The sequence below is a fragment of the Propithecus coquereli genome, unplaced genomic scaffold (assembly GCF_000956105.1).
Source record: "Propithecus coquereli isolate 6110/MARCELLA unplaced genomic scaffold, Pcoq_1.0 Scaffold211, whole genome shotgun sequence".
Classification (NCBI taxonomy): domain Eukaryota; kingdom Metazoa; phylum Chordata; class Mammalia; order Primates; family Indriidae; genus Propithecus; species Propithecus coquereli.
The window spans coordinates 2,397,359-2,410,060 of record NW_012146190.1 but is presented as its reverse complement, the minus strand read 5'-3'; the positions used below and the strand labels follow the sequence as shown (position 1 = coordinate 2,410,060).

The following is a 12,702-nucleotide window of genomic DNA, read 5'->3' as shown; positions in this document are numbered from 1 at the left end:
GCTCTTGCTCAGGCTGGACTTAAACTCCTGACCTTGAGTGATCCACCCGCCTCGGCCTCCCAGAGTGCTAGGATTACAGGCGTGAGCCACCGCGCCCGTCGGAGATGTCATGATTCAAAGTGATCTTTCCAAAATTTGAAAGCTAGACCAAATCAAGCAAGAATTTTGGTTAATATTTAAGTACCTAGCCTCAAAAAAACATTGAAAAAGTTCATGCTATAGAAAGCATGACAAAATGTATGTGAATAACCCTTTGGGATTTTATTTGACCTAATAACAACAATAATAACAACCATGTTTACAATGAACAGTGTGCTTTCTCCCGAAATAGCCCTGTGAGTGAGTTCAATATGGCAGTGGTTGTTTATTCCATTTTAGAGATGTTGAAGCCGCAAGGCTAGAGAGTTTGTGATGTGCACAGTTATGCAGTGAGCACGTGGCAGAACTGAAACTGGAGCTCAGCGTTAAAATCTAGTTCTTAGTCTACTACACTTTGTATTTCCCAAAATACTCAGTGAGTTACGCAAAGGACATATTAAAGAGATTGCCCTTGTGTTTGCCTCTTCCTGTCAGCAAGTAGAGTAATTAATGAGCAGTGTAATGATTAAGGGGGCAAGAGAAGGCAGCTGAGGGTTTGCACATCACAGGAACTCGGTTCCTGGCTCCTGTACGATGGAGGGTTGATTTTATTCATGCACATGGAGGGCGTGTCAGGTGAGAGAAGCCAATGTTTGATTGTTGTAGAAGTATAGTTTTTATATCTTTATGGGTCCTTAGTGATAATCCAACAGGTCCTTCTCACTTTGTGGGTGAGGAAACTGCGATTCAGTGGCCTTAAGATATTTACCCAAGGTTGACTGGTCAGTGGTGTACGGGGAATAGGACTTGCCAGTCTTGTTTCTTTTCTGTTAAACCAGATCTTTCTATTATATGAAATGTAGTTTAACTTGGAAAGCCTGAGATACATTCATTAATAGCAGGTGACCCTTTATAACTATAAGTAAAGTCTTTATTTGACTTGACATTGTGAAGACCATGGTGTTGTCCCTTGTACTTGCTTATTGGGTCCATTTTAATTGCCTCACTAATTTTATGACAAACCCTTGAGGATTCATTTCTTATCAAAAAACAAAAGTCTTGGTTTCTAAGGCTAGGTAAACAGAAGGATCTTGTTTGGTATCCCTTCACAAGCAGGAATGATTTTATTTGTATTAGAAATTATCATTGAGATTCTTCTATTGTAGCATGTATATAGTAAATTTTTGTAAACATTTTTTTCATAAGTATCTCCTCTAGTATATGTGGAATTTTTAGTTATTTTCCCTCAAGTGCCCACAATTCCTTGTTACCCTACATAAAATTTTTTCACCTCTGTAAGTAAAACATTTTAAAGTCTATGTTGTTTTGACATTACAAAATGAAGAATGTTTCCCTTAATTCATTAGCTCAAGTGTGAATTCTTTGGGTACTCTTTGAAAGCATTTCTTTGGTAGTTCCCCAAATGTATGGCTTTCTGTTTTTTCAACGGGTGTAGATCACCATATTTGATGCGGATTCTGAAGAGCAGCAAGACCTTGACTTAGCAATCCTGACCGTTTTGCTGAAGGGTGAGTATCTGAATGGGGCTGCCATTGTTCCCCACTTCCTCTTCTTACATTCCGCAGCACTCTGTGCTTTTTGTGTAGATATTTTGAAAGAACGTATGATTGTTTCTCTACTCCAGGCACAAATCTATCAGCATCAGAACAATTACATCTGGCAATGGCTTGGGACAGAATGGACATTGCCAAGAAACATATCCTAATTTATGGACAACACTGGAAGGTACAGTGAAAATGAAGTTATTTGGAAAAAATATTTGGTGTGTTGATTTGTTAGGGAGGGGCAAAAGAGAAAATTAGAGGAGAGATAGGTTGGCTTGGGAGAGATGTAGGGGTAGCTGGCTCCCAGGGGTAGCTAAGACATTTTTCTTATTTACTTTATCTCCCTGAAAACATTTTTTCTCTGGCTCTGCAGTCTGATTGAAGCTGAAAAAGGAAATTTGGGGGAAGACAGAATGGATGGACTTTTAATTTATTTTCGAATGGGTAGATTTTTATATTGTTATTTAAAACTGAAAGTTTATCTCATTTATTTATTTATTTTTTTAAAATGTAATGTGTATGCACAGGTGAAATTAGTGAAAACAAAAAAGAAGAAAGATTACTCACAATGCTAATGATCATCACTATTAACATTTCATTTTTACAGATTACAGTTGTGACTTTACCACAGGTGTATTGTTTTTGGTCAAATGAATACACGCACATTGGTTAAAAAACATCAAATGATATTAAAAGGCTACTAAAAAAAGATGATAGTTATGACAAGAGCTAGTATTTTTGACATTTTTTGACTATGCTAACATTTATAAATCTCCTTATTTCTTTATAATGTCATATTGCAGTTTTCTGATTCATCAGTTTTATTAATAGAAATTTCAAAGCATTTATGTCCCGTTGGCGTTACAGCTACAAGGCGGGCTGGTTGTCTTCTATTCCTGGTGCTCAGCTGCCATCCTGGAATTACCTCCTTTATCTTGGGGATTCTCTTTGTCTTTTTGCTGTGTTAGAGTGCCTGTTTTCTGTGTCCATGTCTTCCTCTTCCTTGGTTTACTCCTTTATTTTGATGGTGCACATCCTTCAGTAACTTCCTAAAATAGGGAGTATGGGAGATAAATATTTTGAGGACTTACATGTTTGGCTATACTTAAATTCATAATTGAAACTAATTTTTCTGCAGAATTTTGAATGCCTAGCTTCCAGCACCCAGCATTGCTGCTGAGAAATAATTTTTTTTCTTTTCTGATCCTTTGTGACCTTTTTCTTTTTTTAAAAAAATCTTCTTTTTGCAGTGTTCTGAGATTTTACAATGATGCGTGGTGTTGTGAGTCTGTATATGCATTGTGCTGGGCACATGATTTCAACTGGGCAATCACATGTTTTTGTTTCATTCCATTCTGTTTCATAACTCCCTCAACTTTTCTCTGTAACTTTCTCTTTCTCTAATTCCTATTTGGATGTAGGACATATGGATTGCTCCTCTAATCTTGTCTTTTCTTATCTTATTTTCTTATCTTTCTTTATCTACTTATCATGCTCCACATCTTTTCTGGCTAGATTTCTTCAACTTTAATTTTCAAGCCTTCTGTGAAGCTTTGCTTTTCTGGTAGCATACAGTTAATCTATTCATTTCTACAAGCAAATTTGTTCTCTGATTGTATCCTCCCCTTTTTTCATTAGCATCCAGAATACAGTATCTTCTTTTATTTCTTTGAGGATATTAGTGAAAGCTCTTTTGAAGTTTTCTTTTTCCTGCATTGTCCTATTCTGGTTGATGTTTTTTGATCTGTTTGTTTTGGTCTTCTTGTTTAAGGGTGGGGGCTAAAAAGCTCATTAGAAATTCTGAGCCTGTAGCTGGAGTCTGCCTGTAGCTGTCATCTTCACAGTAAGGTGATCCTACCTCCATTAGTTGGGGGACCCCCAGATGTCAGCATATTCATGTCTTTTCCCTTGCGTTGATGACATTACCAGAAAAGAATCCTCTGATCACTGGTGGGGAAGTACAAGCCTTGTTGCTGGTGTTATGGGAGTCAAACAGGGGAGATGACTGGGAAGGCACCAATGTTAGGGATTCAGCCTGTATACATTTATTTTATTTTGGTGCTGCTGGAATTCTGTGGCATAGATCAGTTTGGTTCTTTCTTTCTCAGAGAGAGACTCTTTTTTTTTTTTTTTTTGAGATAGGGACTCAGTCTACTGCCCAGGCTAGAGTGCAGTGGTGTCATCATAGCTCACAGCAACCTCAAATATCTGGGCTCGAGCAATCGTCCTGCCTCAGCCTCCTGAGTAGCTGGGGGTATAGGCATGTGCCACCATGCCCAGCTAATTTTTCTATTTTTTGTAGAGGCAGGGGTCTCACTATGTTGCTCAGGCTTGTCTCCAAGTCCTGGCCTCAAGCAATCCTCCCACCTTGGGCTCCCAGAATGCTAGGATTACAGGCATGAGCCAGTGTGCTAGGCCCAGTTTAGTTCTTGACATTTCCCACTTCACCTATTGGGCTGTCTGGGGACTTCTAAGTCAATCACCACTTGACCATCTGCTTTACAGCTTCTGAAATGTTGCACTCTTGTCCCCACTGTTGTCCTCCTTGTCCTTGGGGATTTCTTTCTTCAAAAAATCCCCTTACTGTAGTTTTAATGAAGTTTTGGGAAGAAGCAAAATTAGATGAATGTGTTACACTTGCCATTTATATCCAGAAGCCAGGTATAGTTTAGATGGAAACATGAGAACAAAAGATGAAGAAAAAGAAGAAGAGCAACAACAACAACCACCTTGAGTTTTTATTAGAATTACATTAAGCCTGTACACAAATTTGGGAATCTTTGAGATTTTTACAATAGTCAGTTTTCCCATCCAAGAACATGGCATGTCTCTTGATTTATTCAAGATGTCTTCACATTTATTCAGAGGTCCTGCACGTTTCTTAGTAAGGCTGTATTTTATAATTATTATAGTGTGATACTACTATAATGTAGTTTTAAGTTTAAACATGTATAATTCTTTACTTATTTCCACTTCTTTACTTCTCTTTATCTCTCTTATTTATTTATACCTTTTGAAGCCTGGTGCACTGGAACAAGCCATGTTAGATGCTTTAGTGATGGATCGGGTGGATTTTGTGAAACTCTTAATAGAATATGGAGTGAATCTCCATCGCTTTCTTACCATACCTCGACTGGAAGAGCTCTATAATACAGTGAGTACGGAAGATTTTGTCAGTCATTTCCCTTAAGTTGTATTTACTAATTAGCTTAAGATTTACCTTTCTCTTTGAATGTTCATACACAAAGATAGTTTAGAGAGAGATAGAGTTTTCAACCAAAGGAGAAAACATTCTTACCAATTCCATTTTATGCTAGTAAGACATAGTTAAATACAAAAAATGTGACGAGAACAAATTGTTTTTTATTGTGTTATTGGATGTATCTTAACCTAAGGCCACTATTAAAATACTGTTCCTGTATGTTTCCTATGCAAAGCCTTTATTGAAACTAGACTAGCTTACTCATTGTGAAAACACCAATTGCTGAAGCCACACACACTTCTTGAAATACCTCTCCTTGTCCTTTGAATCTTATCTTTTTGCCAAAGATCTATTCAAGTCCTGTCTTTTTGATTACTCCAGTTAGTTCACAGTACAATCTGGAGTGCAAATTATTTGCAACTCTTTATGAGCTCACATATCATTCAATTATTGGTTATTTTTTAGTGTAAGTACCCCCTTTTTCTATTATTGTAAACACTCCAGGAAAACAGTGCTTATATAAGATTTGTCATTGAGTCCCTGATTGAACATAGTAAACTTTCAATAAATATCTGTTGATGGAATATACTTGTATGATAAGATTTGTAATTATATGATAACATTTATATATGATAAAGGATAGTTATAAATTATTTAAAATTTGTTTCTGCTTCTTACCACATAAAGTTCTTGCTGTCTACATACATACATCTTGGCTTAAAAAACATTTCATCTAATTACATCTTCTCTTGGGAAACACCTTCCTTAGAATTGATTGGCTTAAGCCTCATTACTAAAGATGTTAAACAAAATTTCCAGTGTTCTGGACTACTTATGCATTCTGAAATAAAGTATTTTTTCTCCTTAACACATGGCAATTAAAGGGAATAATTATTACTTTTGTTTTTTATCACAGAAACAAGGCCCTACTAATATGCTCTTGCATCATCTTGTCCAAGATGTAAAACAGGTAACCTGCCTATGAAGGTGTGAAAATATCTTTGTATATTGCCTTAGCTTTGTGATAGAGTGGTCACCAGATTTTGCTTCTTAAAATATAGAATTGGATTTTCTTGTTAATTATCTGTCTTCTTTACCTGTGATTCTGAATAATTTCACCAGAAAAGTACACTCTTACATTTTTTCCTTAAATTACTTAATATTTTTGTTCTAGGGACTCAGGGTGGATTCCACTGTTCTATACCCTCGCTCATGTTTTGCTTATGGTGTTCTCATTAAACTTTGAGTTAGGTCAGGCTTAAGATAAAAACATTTGATGCCCTGTTATTTAGCAAAATCTCCCAACTTTAACAACTTTTATGCCTTAATTTCTTCTCTCTTAGTTACCAATAACTTATATTCACATCTCCAGAAATTTGGGAGTGCTTTTTATTTGTCACTGTAGTTAAAATCCATCCAAGACACATTTTAAAAGTTCTTCTCTCATTTTTCTGAAGTATAATATCTTGTTAGAAAGAATGTGGATTCTCTGGTTATGTTGACTTGGTGGGAGAGCCAGGGTGAAAGGAACATTTAATTGTCAAAGTAGTAGTAAGCAGAAGTGTCCATGCTGATGTAAATTCAGTTTGCATTGATGTATATGCTATATCAAAATGATTTTCCTTAAATTATTTCCTTAAACACTGAAATAGGCTAAATATGCTTTTAAATAACAGCAATAAGAATATTATTTTTGATGTTCTCTGAAAAAAGTAAATTATTAAATTATTTACATTCATATATTTAACCTTATTTCCTATTCCAAGCTTTGTGAATATTATTGACAATCTGTCCATTTCAGAGACCTTGTTTAGCACTCTGTATGCCTTTAAAAATTTACTGTGAATGGCAGTTCAGAAGTGAACAATTATGAAGCAGTAGTAAGGTGAGGTTTAAGGGTCAAAATAATTTTCATTTAGACTAAGACTCACGTACTTAAAAATCTGCCACTTGGTCCTCCTCCTACCATCCGTAACATTTGTCTTGGCACGGCCTCGTGTTTTGGTATCTCATTTGGTGCTGTCGTTCTATGTTCCTAATTTTATTTATTCTGCTTCCTTCCGTGTTCTTGTTTTACATATAATGTAGTCAACACAGTGCAGAGTGTTATGGCCATTTTAACACAGAGAGAGGGTGAAAAGTTGACCCAATGTTAATTTTGGGTCACATACATTCGGTATATATTTCATGATTTTACTTCTGTTGTAGTAGTTACATTATTTCTAGTTAAAAACTATATTTAAATGTATTTTATTCAAATGTGTGTGTATGTATGTTTGTACGCATGATAGGGAGCAGGAGAGAGAGAAAGAGAGCATGAGCGAAAGAGTGCACAGATGTAAGCACACATTTAATGTCTATGAAAATAAAAAACATATTAAGGCTCAGATCTTTTGCCTTCTGAAAAGCAGAGTGTATCAATAGTTGGTCATATTAATTGATCAGTTTGTAAAGATGATGAAACAGTATGTGAGGCTCTTTGCAATGAATGTGGTTGTGTTCTAATGGCATGGCAAAAGAGAGAGAAAAAGAGAACTAAAAGTTATAATTCATTACATGTTTTTGTTGCAGCATACCCTTCTCTCAGGCTACAGAATAACACTGATTGACATTGGATTGGTGGTAGAATACCTCATTGGTAGAGCGTATCGCAGCAGCTACACTAGAAAAAGTTTCAGAGCCCTCTACAACCACCTTTACAGAAAACAAAAGGTAGCATAATTGAAAACTGTTCTAGTAAAATTAAGAATAATCAGGAATTGTAGTTTTAGAAAAATGGCTTGGGAATTTCAGATGGAAATACTTTCTAAATGGGCATTTTTATTTACGGACATTTATTTTCTGCTCTATGTAAAGTACTATGCAAAGTGTTGCCATGCTGGGCTGGGTTTAACATGAAGATCAGAAGTTTAGAAATCCCTAGAAGAAACAGATGTATACAACTAGCCACAATATAATACAAAGCAGTATATAATATGTGCTATATGGACATAGAAGTAATGTTAGAGGGAGAGATGACCCGTTCCTTTCCTTTCTTTCATTTGAAAATACAGATGTCAAAAGCTTAATAGGGGCCATCTGCGGTGGCTCATGCCTGTAATCCTAGCTCTCTGGGAGGCCGAGGCGGGCGGATTGTTTGAGCTCAGGAGTTCGAAACCAGCCTGAGCAAGAGCGAGACCCCGTCTCTACTAAAATTAGAAAGAAGTTAATTGGACAACTAAAAATATATAGAAAAAATTAGCCGGGCATGGTGGCGCATGCCTGTAGTCCCAGCTACTCGGGAGGCTGAGGCAGGAGGATTGCTTGAGCCCAGGAGTTTGAGGTTGCTGTGAGCTAGGATGACGCCACGGCACTCTAGCCCGGGCAACAGAGTGAGACTCTGTCTCAAAAAAAAAAAAAGCTTAATAGGATTAGAGTTATAAACTCATCATAGCCCACAGTCTGGAGATGAGAACCCTGGGATAAACATGTAGGGAATACGCTGGAAGATACATGCAGAATGTACTTAAAAACACAAATTATACATATTTTATTTTCCATTATAGTGTTGAAAGTCTAGGAATATAAAATTAGAGATGTTGGTTGGTAGATTTGCAGAGAAAACATTGCCTGTTTCTTCAAGTTGCCCTTACAGCTCAGCAACCTGAGGGGACTAATTCTTATTAGAAAATTAAGGGCAGCGTTAGAAGGGGTAGTTTGGGGCATTTTCGTTGAGAGAAGAGCAGGAGCAGCGAGGGCACAGCACTTGGACATCGGGGTATGCTTGCGCAGTGACAAGGAGATTTTGTCACTAGAGAACAAGTGTCAGATGGTTGCGAGGGGTGAGACTGGAAAGGCATTTTGGGGTAAGATCACATAAAGAGCCTAGAATATCAAGCTCCTTTGGATCATTATTGATAAAGAATCAGGTGAAGTGAAAGCCCAACTTGGCGTTTGACAATTAAAAAACCAAAACAGCACAAAACAAAAGGAAACCCAAATCTCACACAGAAAGTGTTCTTTATTAAGATTTTAAAGGCATAGGGATCTACTTAAGGAGGTGTCAGCTACTTCATTTAAACAAAATATACATCGTGTCCCAGTGGCAGGTATGAGGACTAATGGTGGCCTTGGTGCAGCCCAGTGTGGAGCTTGCTAGGGAAGTTTCCCTAGTGCCATTTCCAGAAATGGCCCACCAGTATGAAATTACCCATTTCTCTGATTTTTTTTCCAGTAAAGGAGTCAAAAGTTTATTGTGTTTCATAATAAACTAGATCATAGTATTAATAGATATGAGCACATGGTTTGGGGTAAGAAAGATCTGGGATTGAATCCTAATTTTGCTCATTAGTATCTGGGTAAGTCTGAGCAATAGACTTAACCTCTCAGTGTGTTTCTTCTTCTACAAATGGCAATGTTAATATCACTTTCATAAAGCTATTGGAAGGGTTAAATAAAATAATACATGAAAAATCTATATTCTTAGATATACAGAGTGTAGAGAAACTGTTAGTAATAATAGTCATGATTATTCCTATAATGATACTATTAATTCTTTATTACAATGATGATAATAATTTGGTATTCTTTCTTTGTCCAGTTCTTTTTATTTTATTTATTTATTTTTTTTTTTGAGACAGAGTCTCACTGTGTTGCCCGGACTGAGTGCCGTGGCATCATCCTAGCTCACAGCAACCTCAAACTCCTGGGCTCACGCGATCCTCTTGCCTCAGCCTCCCGAGTAGCTGGGACTACAGGCATGCGCCACCATGCCTGGTTAATTTTTTTTTTTCTATATATTTTTAGTTGTCCAATTAATTTCTTTCTATTTTTAGTAGAGACGGGGTCTCGCTCTTGCTCAGGCTGGTTTCGAACTCCTGAGCCCAAACAATCCGCCCGCCTCGGCCTCCCAGAGAGCTAGGATTACAGGCGTGAGCCACCGCGCCCGGCCTTGTCCAGTTCTTTTTAGATAAAGTACAAGCTAGAAATAAATAAAGCAGTTCAAAGCCTATGGATTGTATCACAGATTATATTAGTTCCTTTAAAAATGCTTGTTTTTGTTTTTGTTTCTCATTGATAAAAACCTCAGGCTGATAGCAATGACTCATGTTGTTACTGGACCTAGCTACTGGAATTCCAGTGGATATATCATATAACACCTGGAAAAATTATACAACTTTCTAACTTAACCTTTATCTTGGAGCTGTTTGAGAATGGGAACTTTTTCTTATCAAAACAGTAAATCTTTATTGCCTGTTCTGAGCTTGTTCCAGGTAGAGAACATCCATTGCTCCTAATGGAATTTCCACATTGAGAAGGAATGCAGATATATAATAGGGAACAAAAAGTGTGTTCTCTGCGATGTTAGGAAATAACAGTGTGCATAATAAGGAGGTCATGAGAGGTTCTTGTTGGGTGCTGATCACGGATGAGGGGCAGAGAGAACTGTTGGATGTTTGGTAGGACACGTTACATTTCGTTTTCACTGTTGTCTAGAAATAAAATGTCATTACCACTGTAATCTTCTCTTCCCCATTTTTGTCTTATTTTAAAAATAAAATAACAACATGTGCCAGAGAATGACCAGCTTTGCTCAAAACCTTTCCCAGCACCGGAAATGCCACTCAGGAAACAGAAAGGAGTCCGTGGAAAGTGCGCTGCATTCCCAGTTCATTAGAACTGCCCAGCCGTACAAGCTCGAGGTACTGCTTACTTGTTTTCGGACTTGAAAGCGAAGCGGGTTTTGCATATTGAGACTGTGTCTACACTTAATGTCGGAGAAAGGAGGGCACAAACAAAGGGACCATTTACAGGTGCCATAAACAGACGGTGCAGGTCAAAAGCACAACACAGCTGTCCTCTAACAACAAGGAGCAAAGGCCCAGGACACTGCACTGGCAACTAAATGATTGTCTGGGCTTGCAGTTCAGCCTCTCTTCCTTGCCCTACCTCTGCCATGTCCAGACGGTGACTCAGGCAGGCAGTCTACAGGATGGAACTAAAAAAAAATGTGATCACTAGTCCAACACCACACCCTGATCGCCCTTTCCCTAAGGCGATTTGCATGTGAAGGCTGCTGCTTTCTCCTTCACATCTCTCCCACACTGACCCTTTGCATCTTCTTTTTGCCCCTGCGGGGCTTTCTTGAAATTAATCCTATCCAGACGTCACAGTATGACGACGACGCTGTGTGTATGTGTGTGTGTGTGCACGTATGCGGTTCCTCCTTGTCCCACGCCCCCTCAGTCCCACTTTCCTCTGGGGATAAATGCTTTTGCTCAAGAGTTGCCATGTATGTGGTTACTCTGTTGGCTGAAAGAGGTTTGCTTTCCATAGCTCCTGGGATGAAAGGGTATTTTATAAAATCACCCTTGGGCATCATCAAGAAATACAAATTCCTTTAATTACAGAAATAGAGGAAACCAATTATAATTTTTTGCTATGATACCTCAAACTAAAAAGAATAATATTGAGTCTTTATTATTTTCCAGGCATTATACTGAGTGCTTGATTCAACTTGGGAGGTGGGTGGGCAGGAGAAGATGCAGTGATGACTGAGACATGGTCCCGCCTTCCTCAAAGCAATAACCGCAGTACAGTATGATGGGCACTGAAATGGAGACGTACAAAGCGATACAGGAGTTGGCTGGTCTGAGTGCAGTGGTGTTTACAACTAATTCATCACAGCCAGTTACAGATTCCTTTGTTCCTTCTCGGCTCCCACTGCTTCACTTGACTAGCTTTAAAAAAAAAAAAAAGTTAAAAAAGAAACAAAACCAAAGGAGCACATGGGGGTGCCGAGGGCCTTTGGAATGAGCTATAAAGAGTAGGTTTACAAGGTGGAGAATATTATTTTATTATCACCTGTTACTATCACTGAGAGATAGAATAAAGGAAATGAAACATAAAACCAATCTATTTGGTCGCATGTTGACAACACTGGTAACATTATTCTAAGGGGAAGACACTGAATCTATTTGCTAAGGTCATTTTTTTTTTTTTTTTAAATCCCATTTCTGTGAGAAATTGGAAGTTGTCATATAGTGACTGGGTCTATCCCAAAGGGGTGCCACTTTAAGGTGTGCTAAATGAACTTAAGGTATCTCAGCTCAGGGACTGTGGATCTGTTAAATGAAACAAGCAATAGATTACCATAAAAAGTCTAAATTTTGCATGCTGGCTTATGAAGTCCTGTTGTTATTTCCATCTCTTTCTTAGTAGTGATTTGAAAACGTATCGCTAGGATACGTGCTGTGTTGCATTAGGTAAAACATCATGCATCTGAGTATTTGAAAACTCAATCCTATTTTATTTTCCAACAGGAAAAGTCCACAGTACTTCATAAATCAAGGAAGAAGTCAGAAGAAGGCCAAAATATATCAGACGATCTCGAGTCGACTGGCTTTGTTTACCCTCACAATGACCTGCTGGTTTGGGCTGTGCTAATGAAAAGGCAGAAGATGGCCATGTTCTTCTGGCAGCACGGAGAGGAGGCCACGGTGAAGGCAGTGATTGCTTGCATCCTCTACCGAGCTATGGCCCACGAAGCTAAGGAGAGCAACATGGTGGATGATGCCTCGGAAGAGTTGAAAAATTACTCAAAGTAGGAGTTCTCTCTTCAGTTCATACTAAACATCGACAGTTCTTAGAATGGTTAGAGGCTTTTATCTCCCTCACCTGAGAACTCGTAAGACAAGTGGACTTATGGTCACGCATTGTAGGGACTATCCGTTATTCAAAAGGTCTTCGAGTAGTTCGAGGAGCTTTGTGAACAAAGGAAGTCAGGAGTCTAGCTGTTTACTAACTGGACAAGTCAGTTGACCAGATTTCTGGGCTTTAGTTGCCAAACTATAAAATGTTCAATTAATGATTTTGAAA

The 12,702-nt window shown here is 38.0% G+C and overlaps 1 protein-coding gene across 1 annotated transcript in view; it reads left to right on the top strand.

Moving 5' to 3' along the window:
- The window catches only part of TRPM6 (transient receptor potential cation channel, subfamily M, member 6), a 130,309-nt gene that overhangs the window by 30,011 nt on the left and 87,596 nt on the right, over positions 1-12,702 (top strand). The window contains exons 11-17 of the mRNA XM_012644416.1: positions 1,535-1,607; positions 1,724-1,824; positions 4,663-4,797; positions 5,762-5,815; positions 7,417-7,557; positions 10,434-10,526; positions 12,147-12,427. Of these exons, the coding sequence (XP_012499870.1) occupies positions 1,535-1,607; positions 1,724-1,824; positions 4,663-4,797; positions 5,762-5,815; positions 7,417-7,557; positions 10,434-10,526; positions 12,147-12,427 (878 nt within the window). The remainder of the gene's footprint in view (positions 1-1,534; positions 1,608-1,723; positions 1,825-4,662; positions 4,798-5,761; positions 5,816-7,416; positions 7,558-10,433; positions 10,527-12,146; positions 12,428-12,702) is intronic.